Raw genomic sequence first — 25,070 nt, forward strand, 5'->3', positions numbered from 1 at the left:
CATGCTCCTCTCTTCAACTTCTAATAAACAGCCTAAGCAGTCTGTCAAGCTGGTATGCAATAATTTGTGATGTTCTTATCTGTGTTTCAAGCCAAAGTTCTGTGAAAAACTATGATAAACATGCTCTAATATCCGGTAGCCTTTTCTTTTATTTGCTGATTAGAGACAGCAAACACCATTAAATATCCATGAGTAAATCAATGATGGCGTCAGAAGAAACCAAACAGTGCAGATTGATCAGCAGAACCTCTTAAGTATGACATGCATGAGATACACATAAGGCTAAATTAATTAAAAAAAATATTTCAAAGGAAGCATAACTGACCATATCAGTATATTCTACTGATATCAACATGGGACGAAGAATGTAAAAGTGTCAATCAAACGTATTCCGTGAGATAGGGAAGAGTAAGAATGTATTTGCTAGAGTAATAGTTTCATTTAATTGTCTGTGGGATTAATATTGTTAAATGATACTGGTACCTGGGCCTGAGCAAACAGATTTTGTTTAATGCACTCGAAAAGATGAAGGAAGTTAACATGGATTTATTTTCCCCTGTTATGGGTTTGATGAAATGTGACATTACAGATGGGTGTTGTTTGAGAAACATGTAATTTAGACCAGAGGTCTTACCTTTTCTATTACTGCTGACCCATATAAAGAAACTTGAAGCTCGTTTCAGAAAGTTTTTATTGAAAGGTGAGAAGCCTAGAGTAGTAATGAAACATTTGATATTAGTATTATGAATCGGGCTTGGGGAAACCAAATAATAAACATTGTTTGGGCATCAAATGTTGAGTGGGCTTGGGCATGGCTTTTGGACTACTAAAAACATGAGTTTAACTAGAAGCGATATTGGGTAGCTGAAATGAGGAGATGCAGCAAATTGAAAAATATCAACATTTTCAAGGTGTGTCACTAAGACAATTCTGATTAAGAGAGACATCTTATAAACAACTCATTGACTGAATTACATAGATGCATGCCCCTTTGCTAGATCATATATGTTTGGTAGAAGTAAAACAATTGAAAATTCTTGGCCTGTATAAAGCTAAAATTGCTTCTAGGCATGCTTATGAGCAGCAATATCGAAGTCCTTTTTAAATATTGGCTTCCATATCATCATTAGGTCAGTTGCAGTCAAGTAAAATTAGAGTTTTCCGTGAGATGTCATTGATGTGTGAGTTCTTTTACAATGCTTTGGTGAAAGCAATGTATAGCTTGCATTTTTTTTTATCTTTTCAGGTTTTGTGACAAACCTAAAACCTAATTCCTTTAACTGAAGTTTATTTCTGGAATTTTTTAGGTTTATATTTAACATAGTATAACGTGTAGAAAATCTTAATATTCCTTATTGAAGGCTTTTTAGATGGCGTCATGCATTTTTTTATGATATAATCTACCTCTAACTCTAAAGATGACTTGTCTATAGGCAACACAATGCATCGGCATTTATAAAATGTCTGTATGTAGAGTGCACATCGTATGGCCTTTAGCTCGCCACTGAACATCACATGCAAAGTCAGAAGGAATTTAAGGCATGATCTGCTATCATTCGTATTATGGACCGTACACATTGTACAGAATTCCTTAATGTGCATTAAAAAACTTTAGAAATTAAATGAAAAAAAAACAAAGGTTAAAGGGGCAAGATGCTTTGGTGAACATGTCAGTTAAAACCTACTGTTTTAAACAAACAAAACCACTGAAATTCACCAGGTATAGTTATCTAAAGTAATTTAACTCTTGCCCTAAATTTTCTGAAAAAGCAACGCTAGTGTGAACTGTCATTCATGTTCCTCTACCTACACAGGACTATAAATTAACATTAGCCTATACCCTATACCCCAAACGTATCCCCAAATAGCTACTGCACAAAGGTCCACGCCCTGTACACAGTAACAGTTGGCACTGTGCAATCCATAGACAAAAGGGTTATTAGATTGTTTTCAAAGTTGGATCTGCATTACATATCTGCACAATTTCTTAAACAAAATGTGCCCCATTCATATTAAGCTTTGAAGCTTGCATGAAGATTGGTCATGATTTAAAATCTGCCCTTCCCTGTTAAATTCACATGAGGAATTATTGGTAAGTGAGAACACAAATAACGTTTCATGAGGACTATTCCTAGACAGTTTACACGCAAGGATACTGGCCACACGAAGTGATCAGAAGCAGGTCCTTTGCCCAGTGATTACAAGGCATTGCCACAAGCTAAGTGAGTAATCAAGTTCTATTGTAAAGGTTATCACTGAAGAACACACCATTTGCCCAGAAGCTTACTGGCATATCCACAGGCCTAGAAGTCCTGCATACAGTACCCATTTTGGGTGGCCAAAGAACGTTTATCTTAGAAACATGAAGCAGCATCGAGGTAACTGGGAGACTGATCACTTTAGTATGGACACAGGGTGGACCTAGCCCTGCACTCAGTAAATGTTGGGCATGACTGAAGGCTGTGTCCAGCCATTATGTACGGTAATTGAACTGTGATCAGAGCAATCTTACGGACCATGCCCTGTGTCCACTGCTCATGCGGCACATCTGCAGTCTCTATTGGAACTTGGTACTTGCTACATGATCAACAGTCTTGCCCTCTGCTGTGGGAAGGGCTTAGGTTCTTTCTCATGCCAATGCATACTGGGGCTGGGTGATTTTATGAAAGTTATGGACCAGCACAATGCATTGAATTTGGATCTACAAGGACCTGACCAGTGTTCACTTGTGGTGAGAAACCAAAACCAAATTGTACATCCTGTACCCAAGTACCCAAATTTGGGGAGAGGAGTTGGCCTGACGGCTAGGACGTTCGACCTCGAGTCTGAGGAACTGGGTTCGAGTCTCGGCAATGACGCTGAACATCCTGTGCTTCTGGGCAAATCACTTAATCTCCCTGTGCCTAACAAAAATGAATGTGTCCTCATGTAATTCAACTGGTGCTAAGTAAAGCGCTCTTATACCCTATTCGGGTCAAGTTTGCAATATATAAAAGTCCATGGTTATACTGAAGCCTATGCCCATGGGCACTGGGTGTGTGGCAGTCGGGACAAGGCATTGCTGGCATCCAACCAATGACTATGCTATGCTGAGTAAGGCTTAAGGCTGAGTACTGAGGGCAAGGGTATGCTTTTTCATACAAAATACCATTGAAGTATTACCCCAAATCAGTAAAAAATACATTATGGTTAGGTAATAATGTCAGGTACTTCTCTAGGTTATTACAGTAGAATTACTTTCACTCTTAATCTATCTTTAAGCCACTTTCCAAGTTCAAACCTAAGCGGACCGATTTTGTTCCTTTAGATACATTCAAAATGTTAATTAAAGAAATACACATGTTTCTTTGTGATTTATTTGATTTCTAGTCTCTTAGTGGGTTTGTCTAATGCACAGCACAGATGGCTCAGATCAGAAGCAATAAAGATGATCTGCTTTCTCTTTTTATACATTTATGGACTGTCATGTTTTTGGGTGTGTTAGTTTAACTTGTTAGTTTAACTTTTAGTTACACAGATATAAGTGGTTGAAATGATTTCACTACACTGCCATAATATTTGAAAATTATTATTTAAGATGTTCTAGGACTTTTAATTTGTCCATTGCGGTATTTTTTATGAAAAATATTAATAATGAATAGTAATTTTTATGTTGGATCCAATACACAAATGCTGAATTAACATTATTACACTCGCAATAATTTTAATATGATGTATAGAAATGTATTTGTTAGCATATTGCAAGTTCCACATTTATATGAAAATGCTATCTTGCATAACATGGATTCTGATCTGATGCTAATCTGTCATTCACTCCTGCTCTTCCCCTTCCCCTCCCATCCCGCCGCCTATATTATTTTGAATATAACTGGATGGCAATAACATGAACGATGCTGGATACCAACTTAAAATGTGATAGTGCTTATATAGTTAGATAATGACCTGTAGTTTTTTGACCTGCAAAAAGAATTGTTACTTATGATCATGCCTTGATAATTATGCTTTTCTCAAATTTGTTATGCAAGAATTGTGTATAAGAACTCCTTAATTCTGAGGGTGAGCCAGTTTTTAGAAGCCTTTCCTTTTCGATTACAGATGCTGCTTGGTTTATGTAAGATATTGCTGTTCATTTGGGACGTAAAATAATTTTCTGATTCTACTTCTGCTGTATAATACTGCTTTTACGCCTTCATGGCATTTATTCTGTCCTGCTTGATACCTGAGATTTTTTAATAAAACCCTTTAAAATTTCTCTGATCTAGAACTCATTTATTGAATGTTCCCAGTTACCTATGATTGTTACTCTGCTAAATTGATATGGGGAAGGAGCCTTTATTTTGAATGATAAGCCCAGGGGAGAACTATCTGAGGTAAAATGCTGGGTGATCAGAAATGTTTGGTGATCTTGAGTATTGGGGTACGTGCCGCTTCCACAATATATTACCGTTTAAGAGTGACAATTTTCTTTGGTCAATCAGTAGGATGAGGACATTTTGGTTCGCACCTTGTTCTTTTTGTCATGCTAAGCTAACCTTAGATATTCCAGCTTTTGGGCAGTTGAGTAACATGGTGGAGGGTGAGAGCCTCAGGAGTACGAGAATGTTGCAAAGTAGTCACTTCAAATTCAACTGAGGAGAGTAGATCCATAGCCGATGGAGGTTCGAATGCTGCTCCAATACTCCTCGACCTGTTTGCAGCCTTTGATATGGTTGGCCACAAGGTGCTGGTCGAGCGTCTCGGGCTGACATGGGTTCTGTGCTCTCCATGCCACTGGAGTCAAGCTCTCCTGGCTGATATGGGCTGAAGCCTGAAACCGGTCCTAGGATGCTTCTTTCCAGTCCAGGGAGAACCTGGCCTGTCAGTTTGGGCTGGACTGTTCCCATTGGGGGCAGTGTCAAGACTGATTTGCATATGGCTGCGTTCAAACTGGAATACCATGGTGAGCAAAAAAACGATGGATTTAGGCCCAGATCTCTGTACTGGGGTGAATGTATGACATTGTTATGCATTCTGTCCATCAGTTGTTTTTGCATTTGTCACCGCGAGTGGGATGGGTATGCTCAGACTGGTATGCCCAGACGTGGGTCCCGTGCGCTCCATGCCACTGGAGTCAAGCTATCCTGGCTGATGAGGGCTGAAAGCCCAAAACCCGTCCTACGTTGCTTGTTTCCAGTCAAGGGAGGACCTGGAATGGCAGTTCAGGCCGGACTGTTTCCATTGGGCGCAGGGTCAGGAATGATTTGCACACGGCTGGGTCCAAACTGGAATGGCATGGTGAGCAACAAAACAATGGATTTAGGCCCATTTCTCTGTACTGGGGTGAACTTATGACATTGTTCTGCATTCTGTCCATCAGTTGTAAGATTCTAACTAACAACATATCAAATGTCCTTAAGAAAGGTATGAGCTTCTGTCCTACTATAAAATGTGATATCAATGATGGCAGAATTGATGTATACAAGTTTGTGAGGCAATTAAACATTAAAAGAAAATTGCAATTAACATTGTTAATAAAGATCGAATTCCTGATGTTACGATCCAAGATATACATGACACCAAAATGTTACTCTCTATTGCAGAAAGTGAGCGTGACCCAATTACACTGTATCAGGTTTTGCAGGATCTGGATTGTTGTACTAATGAGAGCGAGAGTAGTGGGCTTAAAAAAAAGTCTAGATGGACACCACAGCTCTCTAGTGGCAATAATATAGATGCCTTTTACAAAAGTGTAAACAGGGAGTTAGATATCTTAGACGAAAGACTGAAGGAGATTAAACCGTTTCATTACAAAATCATTTTGACATACAATGAAAGGACTGCACTTAAGACTCTCGGGGACGACAAGTCCCTCATTATCAAAGAGGCAGATACGGGGGGAATGTTGTTCTAATGGATAAGGCTAAATATGATGCAGAAGTACTTAGCCAATTGAGTAACAGAGATTGGTATATTGAACTGCCTCATAATCCCATTTTTGATATTACTAATAACATCAATGATCATCTTAAAAGATGGCATACTGAGACCATCCTTAGTGATGAGGAGTATAAATACTTGACTATTGACAGGTCAAGCTTCCTGTGCATTTAAACATTACCTAAGGTGTATAAGGATGCTATGTCAACCCCCGGTAGACCTATTGTATCAGGGATAGGGGGCCCTACCGAAAAACTGTCAGAGTTTGTTGACATATTTTTACAGCCATATGTAATGAATTTACCTTCGAATATAAAAGATACGAAACATGTCCTGAACATCTTAAATGACTTAATTTGGGAACCAGAAATGATGCTAGTAACAACGGACGTTGTTTCATTGTATACAATTATAAGTCATGAGCATGGCTTAGATGCCTTAAGATACTTCCTTTACAAATGGCCAGTTGAACTGTTGGACCATACTGAAATGCTCTTGACAATGTCCAGACTAATACTTGAATATAATGTTTTCTTATTCAATGGTCGTTGGCATAAACAAACGTGTGGGACTGCCATGGGTTCCAGATTTGCGCCGTCCTTTGCCTGAGGTGGGGAGGCGGAGCTTTTGAAAGTTTTTGCACATCTGAATAACAATGCCTACAACATATCCTTCACGATAAGTTATAGCCGTGAGAGCATAGTATTCTTAGATCTGGTACTATACATAAATCTGGGGAGGCTATGCAGTAAATTATATACAAAGGACACCTCATCTAATGCAGTGCTGCATTCAGATAGTGCTCACCCGAGATCACAAGTTAATGCAATTCCATGTGAAGAACTTTATAGAGCACAACATAATTACAGTGAAGGATTTAACTTTATCCCTTGTGTGAGGGACATAGAAAATTGATTTTTAACGAGAGGCTATGGAAGAGAGGTGGTGACCAGGGCTAAAGATAGAGTATTGAAACTGGCCAGGGGGGATACACTACATTCTAATAATAGCCTCAAGAAGGATCGAAAGAATCCCATAAGAATGATTACTGGTTACCACCCATGGTCCTTAAAAGTTTATCAAATCTTGAAAAAATATTGGTTCTTGCTCATGGCTGATCCGATGTTACAACCATATGTAGAAAATCATCCCTCAATCACATACCGTATAGGACTGACAATCAGAAACATGGTTAGCCCTAACTATCCTAGATTGCAGACATATAATCTGTCATGGTTACACACACTGAATAAGGGATCTTTTAAGTGTGGTAACTGTAGTCTTTGTAGGTTAACTACACATGGATTAAAGAGCTGTAGCTATAATGGCTCTAAGACTTTTCAGATAACTACCCATATAGACTGCAACACTACTTATGTTGTACATGCAGTCCTCTGCAAATGTGAAAAAGTGTACGTTGGGAGTACTTTTAGGAAACTTAAGGAATGTATTGCCAAACACTTCAGGGCTCTGAAGAAAAGCGACACCAGATATCCCATAGCATTACATGCGCTTGAAAGTTCGGCACAAGGTGAAGACTTATCGTTTTCCTTCCATGGAATTGAAAATGTTCTGCCAGAAGCTAGAGGAGGTAATCGAGAATTGAGACTGAGAAAGAAGGAAGCACGCTCGATAATTCAGTTACATGCAGTAGATAGAAGTTTCAATATTGATAATGAGTTGCAGTATTTCTTAGGTAGCTAGGTAACAAGTATTGAGATTTCCACATATGGACTGTAATCGGAAGTACAGTGCTTTATGATGCCTCCTTGATGGAAAGTTGTGCTGTTATGCACTGGGTAGGATGGATTATGAAATTATTGAAGTTAAAAAATAAATAAATGTGGAGATTGTCTTTTAACAACATAGATGATCTATTTGGTTTATAACTATGCAGACTAGAACTGTGTTTATTCCTCTATAGGCGTATGTTTTATCACTCATGTTTAACTCTAGTTAATTCTCTGCTCGCATTCTCATAAAAGTGGGGTTCTTTTATACAGGTGCTGTTCTGTATCATGAATATTCGACTTTGTATAAAAACACAAAATGATTAGTACATATAGACTCCATATAGATGGTTCCGTTAGTATGGAGACGAAACACGTGCTGACGACTAGGACCTTTGCTTTGGAGAAGTGTTGTGAAATTAAAAGAAGAATGAGAAGATCATCTCATGCTTGATTTGTTAAGGACTTTCACTGATGGGGAAGTGAGCTCAGGATACATTGCTTGTTTGGTTTAATTGGTATGGTTTTCTGTACCATCTGGTAAACGGTGGATGGCCGTTGCCTTATCCTTTGAGCTACAGATATTTGGATTGGTTTTACTGTTTCGCAACTGCTTGCAATTGTCACCCAGCCATCCTTTCTGTGCAGTATTATTTAAAAAAAATTATGGATTTAGGCCTGGATCTCTGTACTGGGGTGAATGTATGACATTGTTCTGCATTCTGTCCATCAGCAGTTGTTTTTTCATTTGTCACCCCGAGTGGGACAGATATGCCCAGACGTGGGACCTGTGCTCTCCATGCTACAAGAGTCATGCTATCCTGGCTGATGAGGGCTGAAAGCCCAAAACCGGTCCTAGGATGCTTGTTTCCAGTCCAGGGAGGACCAGGCCTTGCATTTCGGCCTTGACTGTTCCCATTGGGCGCAGGGTCAAGACTGATTAGCATATGGCTGGGTCCAAACTGGAATGGCATGGTGAGCAAAAAAACGATGGATTTAGGCCCAGATCTCTGTACTGGGGTGAATGTATGACATTGTTCTGCATTCTATCCATCAGTTGTTGTTTTTGAAACAGACAGGGGGCTGGCCACATGTTGTGCCCCCTGAATGTATCCCCATGGCGGGGGCACTCTTTGTTCCTCCACTACCACAGTTTTCATGGTGGGGCTCTTGCTCAGCATATTGTGTTGCGGTGCAGCTGCACCACCACCAGGGAATGACAGTTCCTTAGCGCAGCTGGCGGTCGACTGCCAATACAATTTTGAAAGTTGGAATCGGCAAAAATGTGGACCGCCATCCCTGCAATGCAGCAAGTCTGTCGGTCGCAAGACCGCCAGACTCCTAATCAGGTCCGTAGCCTGGTCTGATACTAGAAACTGTGTGGCATATTTATTACTTTTGTGGCTCCAGGGCAGTGCAGCAAGTCACCTTGCTGGGCTGCCCTGTGTCACCGCGAAAGGACAGGAATTAACTGTATTTATCCATGACAGCACATTCTTGTCATTTTCTCTTGCGCTGGGGCCATTTTGGCAGCCTGGCACCAATGCTGGCACCTTTGCACTATGGTGCAAGGATGCCTGTGTTGTAGACAGGATTGTTTTTTGCCAGGAAGGAGAACCTTCATGCACAAAAACAATCCTGAGACGATTGTTCCTCTTTTCATGTGTGCTGCAAAATACAGCACACATAGAAAGAGGAAAAGCGAGGAGAAATAAAGATATTTCTCCTTGTTATGCCTCTCCAAGGTGGTATACCTTTTTGGCGCATTCACAGTTTTACCAGTTCTTGTAAATCTGGGAATGAGTCAAAATCCATGGATGTTGCATGGAACACACATGCAACACCCATGGAAACGTCTCACTGGCACAGAATAATGCAATGCTGCAATTTGCAATGCATTACATTACTCGAGATTTATGAAGCCACACAGGGCCATGGAGGTGGCCTTACGTGGTTTCATAAATCTCCTTTGACATTTGAGACACTCCTTCAGAGTATATATTTGAGTCTTACTCTCTCTTGGATAGTTTAGCACCTTTGCTGATTTTTGGGAGTTGCCCTTGTCCGGAATTTCTGTGATTTACAAGACTCAAAATATGCACCAAATGCGCCAGGTTTTCGATAAGAGGAAGAGGGGAACAGAGAAAAAAACAGACATTTGAGCTAGGGGTATTCTTTAGTAAGAAAAATTAAGTAAAAATACAAAGAAACATTTTCTTTTCAAATATTTGGAAGTACATTTGCGGATACTTGATTAAGGTGATGGAGAGGTACTGACAGCAGAGGCAGTTGAGAATAGGTGCGCAACAAAGAAAAGCCAAGGTAGATGTAGGAGCACCTCACCGCAAAGAAGTGCAGAGCTACAACATGTGTAAATTTCACCACACTATGGGTTATTTTCTCAAGAATGTGTGATAATTATCGCAAAATTAGCTTAACGCAACTTTTCACATCACAGTCTATTGTGGGAAAATAACGCCGTGTTCACGTTGTATTCTCAACACATCGGTACCATGCGATAGTCTCACGATAACAAGTCAAATGACAGCATTAAAATTAACAAAACACCGAAAAATGCGAAACACGAACGCACAAAAAGCGGCGATGTCCCAAACAGCGATACAAAAATCAGTGATAACCAGCGAGAGGCCTGCAATTCCAATGCGTCATGCGGGAAAATGCACCATTAAAACAGAGAAAAAAAACTGTGAGATGACAATGTACGAGTACAACCTCACATCCGTGATGTAGTACAAATGTCCACTGTCCCGCATCAAATATGTATCTCCTCACAAACAGTCACGATGTACATTGCGATGCAGTCTGTATGTAAACTTCGCCAGTGAGTAAACATACACAAAACACACTGTGAAACCGCATCTCCCCTTTACATTGAAGAGGGACAACCAACACCTCCTGCAGAGCAGACCCTACATCACGTCAGTGATGATGGAGACGACCCCCAGGACAAAGACTATGATGAAGTCCAACGGTTCATGGACAACCTCCACACCCCATCTCCAGTAGCAGGGCAGCCCAGCACTGTCAAGGTGAGCCCACCCCCTGCACTGACCACACAGCAGGAAGCACCCACCACTACGTCTGGCTCCCAGCACCTCACCAAAGAACACATGGCGTTCCAACGCCGTGTGGTTAACCGCCAGAAGGAGCTGGCTGAACAGGTGCGGGTGGGATTCGACCTCATGGCAGCCAAACTAGATGCCATACATGGGTGTCTAAGTCCCATAAGGGACCACGTACACAACATAACGGACACCCACAGTCCACCCCATGCCCTCCAACAATCCATTGCTGGTGTCGCTGGAGTCATGACTTGGAGACAACAACAACTGTCTAGTCAGAGTGGCCACAGCGATGTCATCCGTGATTTGGGAAGCATAAGGAGAGTCCTGGAGAACATGGGGTTGATGCAGGCACAAAGAATGGCTAACACAGCTACACAAAGCTGCAGATGAGATCTTCCATGCCCTGAAGATCCTCATCATGGGAGTGATACCACAAGACATTGCGCAGATGAATGCTGCTGCTACTTCTACATCCACATCTATAGCCCCTGATGTGTCAGTGTCACACAGTGCTGCAGACCAAACACCACCACCCACATGTGAGGCACATGAAACGTCAGAGGACGAAGATGAGGGTGAATCTGCCTTAGTGGTAAGAAGGAAGCAGTAGCACTCATCTCCGCCATATGGCTTGTTTCTGCTTGGTTCTGCCCTCTACATCATGCCCTGGAATAACACCTTCCACTGTCCCCCAATACACTCTGCGACACTAACCTTGGACCTCGACATGGACTGCCATATTTTGTTTGCTTAACAATGACACAGCAATCAGTCTGCGGACTGGACTCTTCCCCTTCCGAGTAACTTGTCAATCCCTAAAGGACTCTGGCTGGCCCTCCACGGGGCAACATTGTAAAGTGTTGCCTGCATGGCCCAGTACTAAGACACTCCACTGAATGTGAACAATACATACCAATACACACAGACGTGTCATGTCTATGATTAATCAAGTATGAAAGCATGGACGAGCATGGACGAATGTAGGGGCAAAGATTCCCCCTTACGTCCATGTTGCTCATGTTGTGGGACTTGAGTCACAGGGTGCATCCCTGCCTTATGGAGGTAAATATTTGAGCCCAAAAGAAGGCCTGTTGTCAATTGTAGGTAATAAATGACAGCCTATATATAATGATTTGTGACACATGTGAAACGCTGATGAGTGGGATTCCGTACTATCTTTGACACACAGAAAAGGCATTTTGAATACGTGACACCCTAAACAGCCTCTCTGTACAGAGGTGACACACCCACCATCTATTTGCAAATTATGAGATTGTTAGCACTACATGTTGCACTTACACTTGACAGAGTGATGGGCTTGTACTGAGGAGTGAGATGCACTCAGGGAATGTGTGTTGGAATGAATTTATTTGCACATGCTGTGTCTGTTGTCATTTTGTACTGTCCCATGATTGCCAAGGACTGTGACAATGTGACGAGCTCATGTAAAGAATTTGTCAATGATGGTGTTCCTACGGGCTTTTCCTGCTGCAGCTGCAGTGGGGTGTGGTCCACCTGCCTCATCTTCCTCATCATCGTCAGGTGCATCTGGCACTTGTATCCATGGTGCATTGGTGCATACACATATGTTGTGCAACCCACAACATACAACAATCATCTTGCACACGATGTCTGGGCTGTACTGGAGCCTTCCACCTGTGAAGTCCAGGCACCTGAAACATGACTTCAACACGCCAAATATGCGTTACACGATGACCCTGGTGTGTTTGTGGGCCGCATTGTACTGCCTCTGGGCCTGTGTGTTCCTGGCTCGGAGGGGTGTCATCATCCAAGGGCAGAGTGCATATCCTTGGTCAACTAAGACAGTGCAGAGAGACATTAGTCAATAGTTGGTTCTGCATGATGTGTTGGCAAGCTCACTGGTTCATTGGGGTGTGATATGGGTGACTTAATGATTCCTGTATGACATGTACTGCTTGTAGCAAATGAGCTGCATCAATTTGTATTACATAGCCTCACTGCTGCTCCTTCCTCCCCCTGAGCCTATTTACTATTGTGCGCAGCGCGGTTGCATCACCTACAGTCCTACGGCACACCATTGTCATGCCTGTCTGCGCATGTCCACAAGCCTGACGACACTGCGATATTGTGCATTGAAGGTGGCGGCCACGTGTGCGTAGGCCTATGGAAAGGAGAGGGCGGACACGGATGTAGAGTTCATGGCTAGCTGAACTTGTGATGCGGTTGAGAGTAGACCATTCTTAATGCTGCGGTAATAGCGACACACACAGCAGTTGGCAAGCCCGTCTGCGCCCGTCCGCGCCTGGACCGTGCCCAGCGCCAGGACCCCTGATCCGCCGGGCCCCCCCTTTGCCAGCCTCCTCGCACTCAAACCCAGCCTCCTCAAACACTGCGTGCAGGCCTCACCCCTCAACACTAAAGGAGCCATCTTGTGCACCCACTACTTTCTCTGTGGACCCCCCGCACACAACCGACAAAGATACACCGGCAGCCAGACCCGCCAGCACCATAAACTGCATCCTTCTCAACGTACGCGCCCTACACCGGCACGACATAGAAATCTGAGACCTACTAGACACTCTCGCCCCCGACGTCGCCTTCTTCACTGAGACCAGGACAAAAGCAAGCTCCGGACCTGACATCGCCACAGCCATACCAGAATGCTACAAGCTCAAGAGGTTAGACCGCCCGAACCGACCGGGGGGAATCGCCATCGCTCACAAAACCTCCCTCAAACTCAAACTCACCGTACCTGGCCCAAGCAACGCGCTTCCCAGCCTGGAACACCTCCACTTCCAGGTACACACCAACCCCAGGACAATGCTGCGGGGCACTCTCATCTATAGACCACCAGAACCTCGCGCCCAACCCATTGCCACCATCACAGAACTCGCCGCATCCCACGCCATCTCCTCCACAGACTACATTCTGCTCAGAGATCTAAACTTTCACCTTGATAACCTTCAGGACCCCGACTACAAAGCACTACTTGAGAATCTCGCCAACCTAGGACTCAAGCAGCTAGTCAACACATCCACCCACAACGTGGGACACACTCTGGACCCCATCTTCACTGAAGGGCCGAACATCCGGTTCACCCACACCACCCGGCATCCCTGGAGAGACCATCACTGCATCCACTTCACCTTCAATTCCAGCACCACGCCCAAACCAGCCCCGCGCCTGCCTACACAGAACTGGAGCAAGATCACTCCAGACCTCCTCAACACTACCCTCCTGCACGAGCCTCCCGCAGCCACCAACGACCCAGACGCCGCTGCCAAGGAACTCCACCAGTGGATTACCAGCTGCGCTAGCACAATAGCCCCCTCCAGCAGTCTTCCATGATACGCCCCGCAAAAGCCGCCTGGTTCACCACCGAACTCCTAGAGACTAGACGCGCCTGCATGCGACTCGAGAAAACATGGAGGAACCAGAAGACAAACGAAGCCCTCATCAACCACAAGACCACCATGAAGAACTACCACCAACTAATAAGGGACACCAAAAGAACCTTTATCAGGGAAAAAATCAACGCCAACGCAGCAAACTCTAGTGAACTTTTCAACGTCATCAAACATCTCACCAAACCATCATGCGAAGCCACTGACATCACACCCACCCAAGATCTCTGCAACAAGCTGAGCACCTTCTTCCACCAGAAGATTATGACTCTTTACGACAATTTCAATGAACCAACTACAGCCTTCGCCCCTACAATCACGACCAGCGCCAACCCAATACTCTCCACATGGAGCCCGACTTCAGTCAAGCTAATCACCACCACCATGAAGAAGACCCAATCAGGTGCCCTCACGGACCCCTGCCCCCACACATCTTCCACAGAGCCATCACGGCCATCGCTCCCGAGCTAACTCGCACCATCAACTCCTCCCTGGCCTCAGGCACCTGCCCCATGGACTGGAAGTGCGCCAAAGTGAGGCCCCTCCTCAAAAAACCATCGGTGGACCCAACCGACCTCTGGAACTACAGACCCATCTCCCTCCTTCCTTTCGCGGCCAAAGTCTCAGAACAAATCATGAACACCCAGGTTACAACCTTAATCGAAGAAAACAACATACTGAACCCCTCCCAATCTGGTTTCTGCAGAAACCACAGCAACAAGACAGCCCTAATCGCGGCCACCGATGACATCCGCATGCTGCTCGATCAGGGACACACCGCAGATCCTCATCCTCCTCGACCTCTCTGCAGCCTTCGGCACCGTCTCACATCGCACACTAACCACCAGACTCCACAACACTGGAATTCGCAGAGACACCCTCAACTGGATCCGATTCTGCCTTTCCAGCAGAACACAGAGGGTCATGCTCCCCCTTTCCTCTCCAAACCCACCAACATCATCTGCGGGGTCCCCCAGGGATCCTCTTTGAGCCCGACCCTATTCAACATCTACATGGCCCCCATCGCCGCCATCGTCAGACAGCACGGACTCAGCATCATATCCTACGCCGACGACACCCAGCTCATCCTCTCCCTCACCAGCAACCCCGAAGACACCAGAAGTAGCTTCCAGGAGGGAATGAGTGGTGTAGCCACCTGGATGAAGGACAGCTGCCTCAAACTCAACTCCGAAAAGACCGAGGTTCTCATCTTCGGACCCAGCTGCTCAGCCTGGGACGACTCCTGGTGGCCTACCGCCCTCGGCGCCCCTCCGACCCAACAGACCACGCTCGGAATCTCGGCATAATCCTCAACTCCTCACTCTCCATGAACCGCCAAATCAACGCTATTGCAGCCGCCAGTTTCAACTGCCTCCGAACCCTACAAAATACTTTCAAATGAATCCCCTCAGACTGCCGAAAGACCGTCACACAGGCACTCATCACCAGCAGGCTCGACTACGGCAACTCCCTCTATGCCGGAATCAACAAATCACTACTTCGCAAACTTCAAACCATCCAAAATGCCGCTTCCAGGCTCGTCCTAGGACTGCCAGGCCGGGAACACATGACACCGCACCAATGAGAGCTCCACTGGCTGAGAAGAGGGTCACCTACAAACTACTCACGCATGCGTACAAATCCCTGAACAACATCGGACCCAAATACCTCAACGACCGAATGAGTTTCCACAAACCCAAGCGGACCTTCGCTCTTCCGACCTCGCCCTGGCAGAGGTCCCCTGCATCCACCGAAGCAGAGCCGGAGGGAGAGCTTTCTCCTACACGGCCACCACAGCATGGATTGCTCTTCCAGTTGAAATAAGACGCTCGACTATCCTACTCACCTTCAGACGGGCACTCAAGACCGGGCTTTTCAACTGATCAGAGCGGCTAGACCTACTCCTCCCCCAGCGCCTTGAGACCCTCGTGGGTGAGTAGCGTGCTTCACCAACCCCTGATTGATTGATTGTTTGATTGGTCCCGGACCAGAGCGGGCTTGCGCTCCCTCATTTACCCCTTTGGCCGAGCCCGGACACTGGGTGCATGCTACATTGCAACATTGTCCATTGCAGGACAGGTGGCGCAGACACTACAACAGAGACACATGCATTAGTTTCTTCCTTGGCAAGGGCAAAACTTAACCATGCCCTGAGCCCAGGGTTGATGAACCTCATCCCTATGCTGGACTGTCATACACCAGTCCTTTCCGCTTACTTTTACAGGGGGCTATGACACAGCCACATGTCCCAGGTCTACCCCACTGCCTGAGGTGATATGGTTGCGTCCGCTGTACACTGCACAATTTTATGTGGTAGGGCCCAGGGCCCTCATGCATACATAATGACAACATGGACACACTTAGATAGTTTGTGGAACTGGCTACGGGTACCTGTGCCCTGCCCATTTTATTGCCAGAGTCACATGTCCAGTGACACCTGTGCTGGATGTGTGTGGGGTGAGTGTAAGCTAGCCCCTAGGGAGTGGGTGGTGCTGGCAACAACTACAACAGTGATCAGACAATCAAAAGTTCAAACAGCAAGGGTTCATGACTTGAACTGCACAGAGTTAGTGGCCCCGGATGCACTGCGGCCGTCACCGGCACACCGCCATGGGACGGTGACTTGCGGTGCACTGAGGTACGGCCACAAGAGCTGAGTGGGTCCTCGTCGAAGTCCATGGTGAATGTTGTGGAGTGTTATGGGGGACAGTGGAAGATGTTTTTCCAGGACACGATGCAGAGGGCAGAACCAAGCAGAAACAGGCAATATGGAGGAGATGAATGCTACAGACTCATTCTTAACACCAAGTAATTATCCGCTACATGATGATGAAGATAACTCCCAAGCCATCTACTCAGATGCCACCAAAGTTCAACCAGTGAGGGTCCATGAATTTCGGGGCCCAGAGTTAGTGGCACCAGAGTTGAAAGGGGATGCAGTCTCGATGAGGCCTGTACAATGATATAAATTCTGCCATAAAAATATCAAGACTCCGTTTCAAATGTGTGACCTACTTAACCGCAGTGTAGGCCGAAGGCAGTAGTCAGCAAGAAACCACAGACATGGGTTGCTGGAATGCTATGCACAGAGTTGGTGGCACCACATCGAAGGGAGTACAGTGATATCAAACATCCCATTACATATGAACTCGGCCATCATGATATCATGACTCAGTTCCAAATGTGTGACCTACTAGACCGCAGTGTAGGCCGGAGGCAGTGATGGGGTACATCAACGAGATAGGAGTGCTGGGGGCCTGTGTTGCGGAGGCCAGCAATGGTCTGAGGAGGCTGCCAAGGTCATCTGCCTCGGGCTTGGAGCTTGCACCAGCTCGTGGTGGGCCCTCTTTGACACACGCCAGTGTTGGCAGGTGAGCAGTGAGGCCTGGGTGCACAGGGGCGGGCAAGACGGGTCTGGGGACCAGCGGCCTGGGGTGCAGCAGGCGCACAGGATAGCAGGCAACACCACTCATGGCAACGGCCTCATTGTGGCCCTGGCAGACACGTAGGCCATGCCGGAAGAGAACCACGCCCATAGCTACGTGCCTTTTATTCACACCCCTACCCTAGCCTGCGGTACACCGGGCCGGCCTACTCCGCTCAAGCTTACAGGGGGGGACGTAACAACACCCTGGGTTAGACACTGGCTATATGCAAATTTCTCCCCGAGTGGGCTAGGTCCCGGGCTCTCCACACCACTGGAGTCAAGCTATGGGAAAGACATGGCTTGGTAGTTCAGGCTGAACTGTTCCCATGAGGCACAGGGTCAGAGCTGATTTGCATATAGCCAGTGTCTAACCCAGGGTGGTGGTGGAGTGCAAAAAAACGATGGATTTAGACCGAGATCCTTGTACTGGGTTGAATGTATGACATTGTTCTACATTCTGTTCATCAACTGTGTTTTCTGCAATTTTCATCCCGAGTGGGCTGGGTATGCTCAGACATGAGTCCCAGGCTCTCCACACCACTGGAGTCAAGCTATCCAGGCTGATGAAGGCTGATAGCCAGAAACCGGTCCTTGGATGCTTGATTCCGGACTGGGAAAGACATGGCTTGGTAGTTCGGACTGGACTGTTCCCATGAGGCACAGGGTCAGAGCTGATTTGCATATAGCCAGTGTCTAACCCAGGGTGGTGTGGAGTGCAAAAAAACGATGGATTTAGGCCCAGATCCTTGTACTGGGGTGAATGTAGGACATTATTCTACATTCTGTCCATCAACTGTGTTTTCTGCAATTTTCACCCCGAGTGGGCTGGGTATGCTCAGACGTGAGTCCCAGGCTCTCCACACCACTGGAGTCAAGCTATCCAGGCTGATGACGGCTGATAGCCAGAAACCGGTCCTTGGATGCTTGATTCCGGTCTGGGAAAGACATGGGTTGGTAGTTCGGACTGGACAGTTCCCATGAGGCACAGGGTCAGAGCTGATTTGCATATAGCCAGTGTCTAACCCAGGGTGGTGTGGAGTGCAAAAAAACGATGGATTTAGGCCCAGATCCTTGTACTGGGGTGAATGTATGACATTGTTCTACATTCTGTCCATCAACTGTGTTTTCTGCAATTTTCACCCCGAGTGGGCTGGGTATGCTCAGACGTGAGTCCCAGGATCTCCACACCACTGGAGTCAAGCTATCCAGGCTGATGAAGGCTGATAGCCAGAAACCGGTCCTTGGATGCTTGATTCCGGTCTGGGAAAGACATGGCTTGGTAGTTCGGACTGGACTGTTCCCATGAGGCACAGGGTCAGAGCTGATTTGCATATAGCCAGTGTCTAACCCAGGGTGGTGTAGAGTGCAAAAAAACGATGGATTTAGGCCCAGATCCTTGTACTAGGGTGAATGTATGACATTGTTCTACATTCTGTCCATCAACTGTGTTTTCTGCAATTTTCGCCCCGAGTGGGTTGGGTATGCTCAGACGTGAGTCCCAGGCTCTCCACATCACTGGAGTCAAGCGATCCAGGCTGATGAAGGCTGATAGCCAGAAACCGGTCCTTGGATGCTTGATTCCGGTCTGGGAAAGAGATGGCTTGGTAGGTCGGACTGGACTGTTCCCATGAGGCACAGGGTCAGAGCTGATTTGCATATAGCCAGTGTCTAACCCAGGGTGCTGTGGAGTGCAAAAAAACGATGGATTTAGGCCCAGATCCTTGTACTGGGGTGAATGTATGACATTGTTCTACATTCTGTCCATCAACTGTGTTTTCTGCAATTTTCACCCCAAGTGGGCTGGGTATGCTCAGACGTGAGTCCCAGGCTCTCCACACCACTGGAGTCAAGCTATCCAGGCTGATGAAGGCTGATAGCCAGAAACCGGTCCTTGGATGCTTGATTCCGGTCTGGGAAAGACATGGCTTGATAATTCGGACTGGACTGTTCCATGAGGCACAGGGTCAGAGCTGATTTGCATATAGCCAGTGTCTAACCCAGGGTGGTGTGGAGTGCAAAAAAACGATGGATTTAGGCCCAGATCCTTGTACTGGGGTGAACGAATGACATTGTTCTACATTCTGTCCATCAGCTGTGTTTTCTGCAACTATTTTAAAGAAGTCACTGTGCTTCTAAGAGGCAGGGGCGGCAATAAAAACAATGAATGCCATCTGTAATTTAAAAGCAGGGATGAAGGTCTGTTGTCCTTCAAATACCTTTACCCATGCATTTGTAGCCAATTCAGTGTGTATTCAGAGTGTATGTACCGTGGGACTCCCACTCCGATGACAGGGAATGATTCAGGCATGTGAATCTATGAAAGACACCCCAATACTGGAGAAAAGCCCTTACCTTATCACTGCATCCCGCGTCTCTGCTCCATCTCTTCTCTGTCGGACTCGGGCCGAGCAGCAACCAAGAAGCACACCCACGCTCCCCTCACCAAACACAAAGCTTCAATGCAGTGTTGTGATTGTTAAGCACCCTAGGCTCCCCTGACCAATCACAACGCTGCAATGCAGTGTTGTGATTGGTCAGAGCGCCGGGGTTTGGAGCTCAGGCGGAGACTGGGGGCCTGGGTATGTTCTCCACACAGGCTGTAATGCAGCCTGCGTGGAGAAAATGCAAAGTGTGCATGACTGTTTGGCCGGCCCCCTAGCCATGGACCTTGCAGGTAAGAGCGGTGGGGTGGTGGGGCCGGGTGGGGGGAATTTTGACTGACGACGATGAGGGAAAATTCATTATTTATTTAATTTTCCCTCGTCTTCATATGTCGGAATCCCCCGCACCCGGCCCACCACCCCACTGCTCTTACCTGCGTGGGCCATGGCTGCTAGCCCCAGAGGGGCACTTGGAGTGGGCAAACCACTCCTCTCCTCCCCTACTCTGAGAGCAGAGCAGCCCCACCTGCAAAGCAGCTGGAAACAATAAAATGATAATAACAATAAGGAGCTGCCACTGTCTGAGAGAAGCCACATTACCTTTGCCAGGTGCCACTGTCTTGGTTGTATCTCACCAACGCTGCTGTGGTGAGCCACAACAAGTTGTGGCCTCTGCCCATATTATTGAGTGTTGATTGTGGTAGCCTTGCTACATAAAGTTTGCCATTGCAAAAATGTACGTTCTCTTCAACGGCCCTAATGCACTGGTATATTATCTGACAGATGGTGGAACAAAATTGTACTGGCTGTGACCACACAAATGAGCATTACCTCTCTAGTATTGGCACATCTCATATTCTAAGAAATGTTACACAGAGGCACACTTTACTTTGCAGATCTCATTAGAGGTATTCTACAAACTATTCTGTACCTGGGGTCTTTTTCACATAGGAATAAACAGCTATCTTGTTCTCCAAAAGTCTACCACAGTAGAGTGTGCAATCAGACACTACATACCCCTTTGGCTCAAGCTTAAGTCAAGCTTATGGATGTTAGAGATGTATTCTATAATAAAACGTAATTCCTATGATTTTTGTTGTAACACCACAGTTCAATAATGATAAAAAATGTGGTTTATTACATTTATTGTACTAGGTTTTATTCCGCCAGTAGGTTTTATAAGAATTTGAGTTCTTTTCTTTCTTATAATTCTAACTTAGAACTCTAAAGCAGCACACTTCTTGTCCATCTTTCAAATGCTACAAAAACCACATTTTCTTATACTCTATTGCCAAGTTAGTTGTAGTCAAAGTGGCACAGTTAAGACCCTGACAATTCCATTTTCCAGCAACATCATCGATTAATACATAGGGTTGCACATACGTTTAAAACAATATGGTTTAATTTCAAACACATTTATGTTTGCCTTAAAAGACATAAGACTAAAACAGAACAAGTTTATTGCATGGGACACAGCAACCTCAGTTTCTAAAATATTTACCTGCCAATCTTTTCATCCATGCTCCCTCATCAATGCCCAGATTGTTGTAGATGATTTTCAAGATATTTCCCAGCAACGTATTCATGTGCTCAGAAGTTAGGGCAGTGCAGCACATTTCTGCCTTGTCCGGATTATTTTCAGGGCCATATTCCCACCAGTGTGACATGTAGCTGCACAACATTGGCAGAATCACTTCCATCACATGTGGCATTTGTGTGTAACGGATCCCGGATTCTGCCAGTTCAACAATGTCTTCCATGAGCTTCTCCAGAGATGGGATATTAGGACACACCTCTTGAACACTGGCTGGTAAATTGAGATCTAAAACAAATTGAAGAACATTGTAGTTTAATAACAGAGCAACTGCTATTGAGGATTTTAGAAAAAGTAGCCGTGAGACAGTGGTCACTGTCCACCCTAGACAAACTGCTAAAAGCTTTATGATAGGGCTGATGATCAATCATATTGAAAACTTTTGCAACAGGCCTCAATGTCTTCAAAGTGATAGAATGCTTGCTAATTTAATAATATCTTTTAAACTGAGAAGAAGCTTAGGAAAGCCCTTCAATGACCCCCTCCCCCTGTCAGAAACTGAAAGGGAAATTTCTGGCATCTAGCTAGCATTACATCCAAGTGGTAAATTGATAAAATGCCCAGAAAGCTAAAGGTAGTTTTGTCCTAGCTGACCATCACATGTAAAAGGGTTCAAGCAGCAGTCAAGTATTGTAGCAAACCAACACAGTGGCATGCTCGAGTGTTCTCCTGTCGTTATCCATTTCAATGGAATTTTTGTTTGGAATAACTACTGTATATATGGACCCACATCAATAAACAGAATAATATCCATCACTCTTGGTTCTTAAAGATATGAAATCAAAATCCAAATGTTTGAAAATGTTTTGTTAGGGAAATAGTCAAAAAGGCATGTTTAACATAGCAGGAAACAAATAGAAGAAGGGGCATGATGGGATGCTGGTGGCCCTTGCTTTCTTAAAGAAGCACTGTCAGTTTTCTTTTTTTTCATAAATTGATTTTTATTGATTTTAGCAAAGAAAACAATGACTCAGGCAGTATAAAAAAACTATCCATTATAGTCGCAGCTTAGTGAACACATACATAATCAACTGAGAGCCCTGCAATCCAAAATGAGCCCGCCATTACCCCAAATCTTCTGGTGTTTATTGCGGTAGCCCCATGGGGAATAGTTAGGCTTCTCCATCTTTGCACACCAATCCATGGTCCCAATGCAAGGCCTCTAAATCCAGGGTAGTGGAGGAGTTCCATTTCCGAATTGTATCCCTTTTGGCAATCAATGTCCCAAAGGCCACAAGCAGTGGCGATTCTTCCATCGGTGCGTTTGGGCGCCGCCCCCCCCCCGCTTTCTCGCCGTGCGAGAAGGCAGAAACAAATGGTAGTTATTGCCGTAATATAACTACCATTTGTGATTTGTTTCTGCCTTCTCGCACGGCGAGAAAGCAGAACACTTCCTGGTTTAGAGTGAGTGGGTGCGTTACTCGAGAGCAGGGGGGAGTGGCTTGCCCACTGTTGTTAATACTGACTGTTTGGGCAGCCTGAGGCCCAAACAGACAGTATTAACAACAGTGGGAAAGCCACTCCCCCAGGCCACTCCCCGCTGCCCTCGAGTAACGCACCCACTCACTCTCCCTGTTCTCTCTGTATGCTGCAGCAGCAGCATACAGAGAGAAAATGACGTAGCCTGGGGCAGCCGGCCGCACCAATCAAAAAGTGGAGTGGAGGGGAGGGAGGCTGCCTGCCGCGCCGCCTTCCTGATGACGTGCTGCAGGACGTTGAAGACTTCTTGAAGTTGAAAACAAGGACGGCGGGATTCGGGACGAGTCTCCGGACGGTAAGTTTATTTTTTTTATTTTATATATATTTGTGGCCTCTGGCCTGTTTCTAAAATGTATGTCCTTCTGGCACATGGGGTGGCGTGACGGTGAACAGTGGGGTGACGGGGAACTATGGGGTGACTGGCACCTGTGATGTTCTGATAGGAGACCACAGCAGTCGGAATTGACCTACGCGCAATTATGTGGGCGGATTGTCCGATTTCCATAATGAGTCAGTCCTAAGCCTTTAAATATAATTCCTGTGACGGTTTTAACCACGTTGTTCTCCTTGTAATTACCCTGTTAGCAGCACTGGCTGGAAGGCGCGCTACATGGCATGATGGCTCTGATCAGGCATGAAAAGATTTTATAGGAAAAGTTCAGAGCTCCCCCAAGAGAACCCCACTTGCGCTTTAGAATACAGTTTTATTAACAGTTTTCTGAAAAGTACAAACGGCTGGGATACACAGAGTCTGTGAGTGAAAAACGCTGTACCCTAAAACTGAACACACAGAAGGAACCTCTGTGCTTGCGTCATAGGGTATACCCTTCTCTTTCACCTGTTTACTGTTTGGCATCTTTATTTAGGGGAATGGGTTTTTAGCACACAGAGTGCACGAGGGGAAGGAACTGTGGGGATCAGTACGCTCTAGAAGGAGCATGGGAAGGCTGATCTCCGAGATCTGCTCGATGCTCCTGGGGGCTTGGGCTAGCGGGGGCTTTGACTGAGATAGGTTTTCAGCTATGTTAGGAAGGGATGCTGAGATCGCTTTGATTGCTTTCAGTTGATTGTAGTTACAAAAAAATAGCTTGTGAAAGGCTCTGACGAATAGGGGTGTTTTACTCTGGATGGTGAAGCCATGATTGAGGGGAGCTGTACTGTGGGCAGGTGGTGAAGGGGTTCTCCATTGTGTGTGCAGTAGGTAGATGTAGTGTGTGCTGCCTCCAACTGCCGTGCCCTCGAGGCGTGTGCTCTCATTTTCTGGTAAGATTGTGTATGGGCCTGCTTGTCTTTATATGTGGGTGCAATGTGTTCCACTAGGTGTGTGCAGGATGTGGTGCCAGGAATTTTCACTGTGCAATCTCGGTGTACAAGATGATTGTGCCTGCGCAGTGAGGCCTTTTCTACATGTGGTACTGTGCGAGCGATGTAGTACAACAATAATGTTACGCCCCCCCACTTTCAAATGTCACCAGCCACCACTGCCCACAAGATATCAAGCACACCTCCTCCCTCCAAAATCCTCCAGAAGGCCCAGGAGCGCTCTGCAAGGTGAACAGTCTACTGGCCTCCCCAATACACAGGACAGCGCCCAAAAAATAAGGTTCAGTAGCGATTAACAAAAGAACACATCCAAACTATGTGATAGAAGTCAGCTGCCTCTTCATTGCAGCAGTGGCAAGCAGACTACGGGAGCCAACCCGCCTATCAGAGCCGCCACGGGGACAAGTATGTGGTGTGCAAGAAAATCATCTGTATCATATGGAGCTTTGAGGATATTGCCAATTCTCTTGGAGCCGTAAGTGCCTCCCTCCATTCCCCATCATCCTAGCTGATGACCTAGGATACCCAAAGCACCCGCAGAGGGGAGAACAGATCTGGGTAGTTGACAACCAGGGATCTGTATATACAGGAAATACAGCCCTGGCCCAGGGAGCCAAAGAGCACCTTGGCTGCCAGGGGACTAAACTCAGGTGCCTCCCCAATGGACATATGATGGGAGTGCAGGGCGTGAAGTAGCTGTAAAAAATTGTAGAACTTGGACCAGTGCAATTTGAAGTCAGATTGCAGG

General features: G+C 45.8%; 1 protein-coding gene across 1 annotated transcript in view; it reads right to left on the reverse strand.

Moving 5' to 3' along the window:
• Window positions 1-25,070, reverse strand: part of RYR2 (ryanodine receptor 2) — a 3,071,198-nt gene that overhangs the window by 1,025,401 nt on the left and 2,020,727 nt on the right. The window contains exon 64 of the mRNA XM_078648003.1: window positions 21,428-21,748. Coding sequence (XP_078504129.1) covers window positions 21,428-21,748 — 321 coding nt within the window. The remainder of the gene's footprint in view (window positions 1-21,427; window positions 21,749-25,070) is intronic.

Source organism: Lissotriton helveticus, chromosome 6 (genome assembly GCF_964261635.1).
Source record: "Lissotriton helveticus chromosome 6, aLisHel1.1, whole genome shotgun sequence".
Lineage (NCBI taxonomy): Eukaryota > Metazoa > Chordata > Amphibia > Caudata > Salamandridae > Lissotriton > Lissotriton helveticus.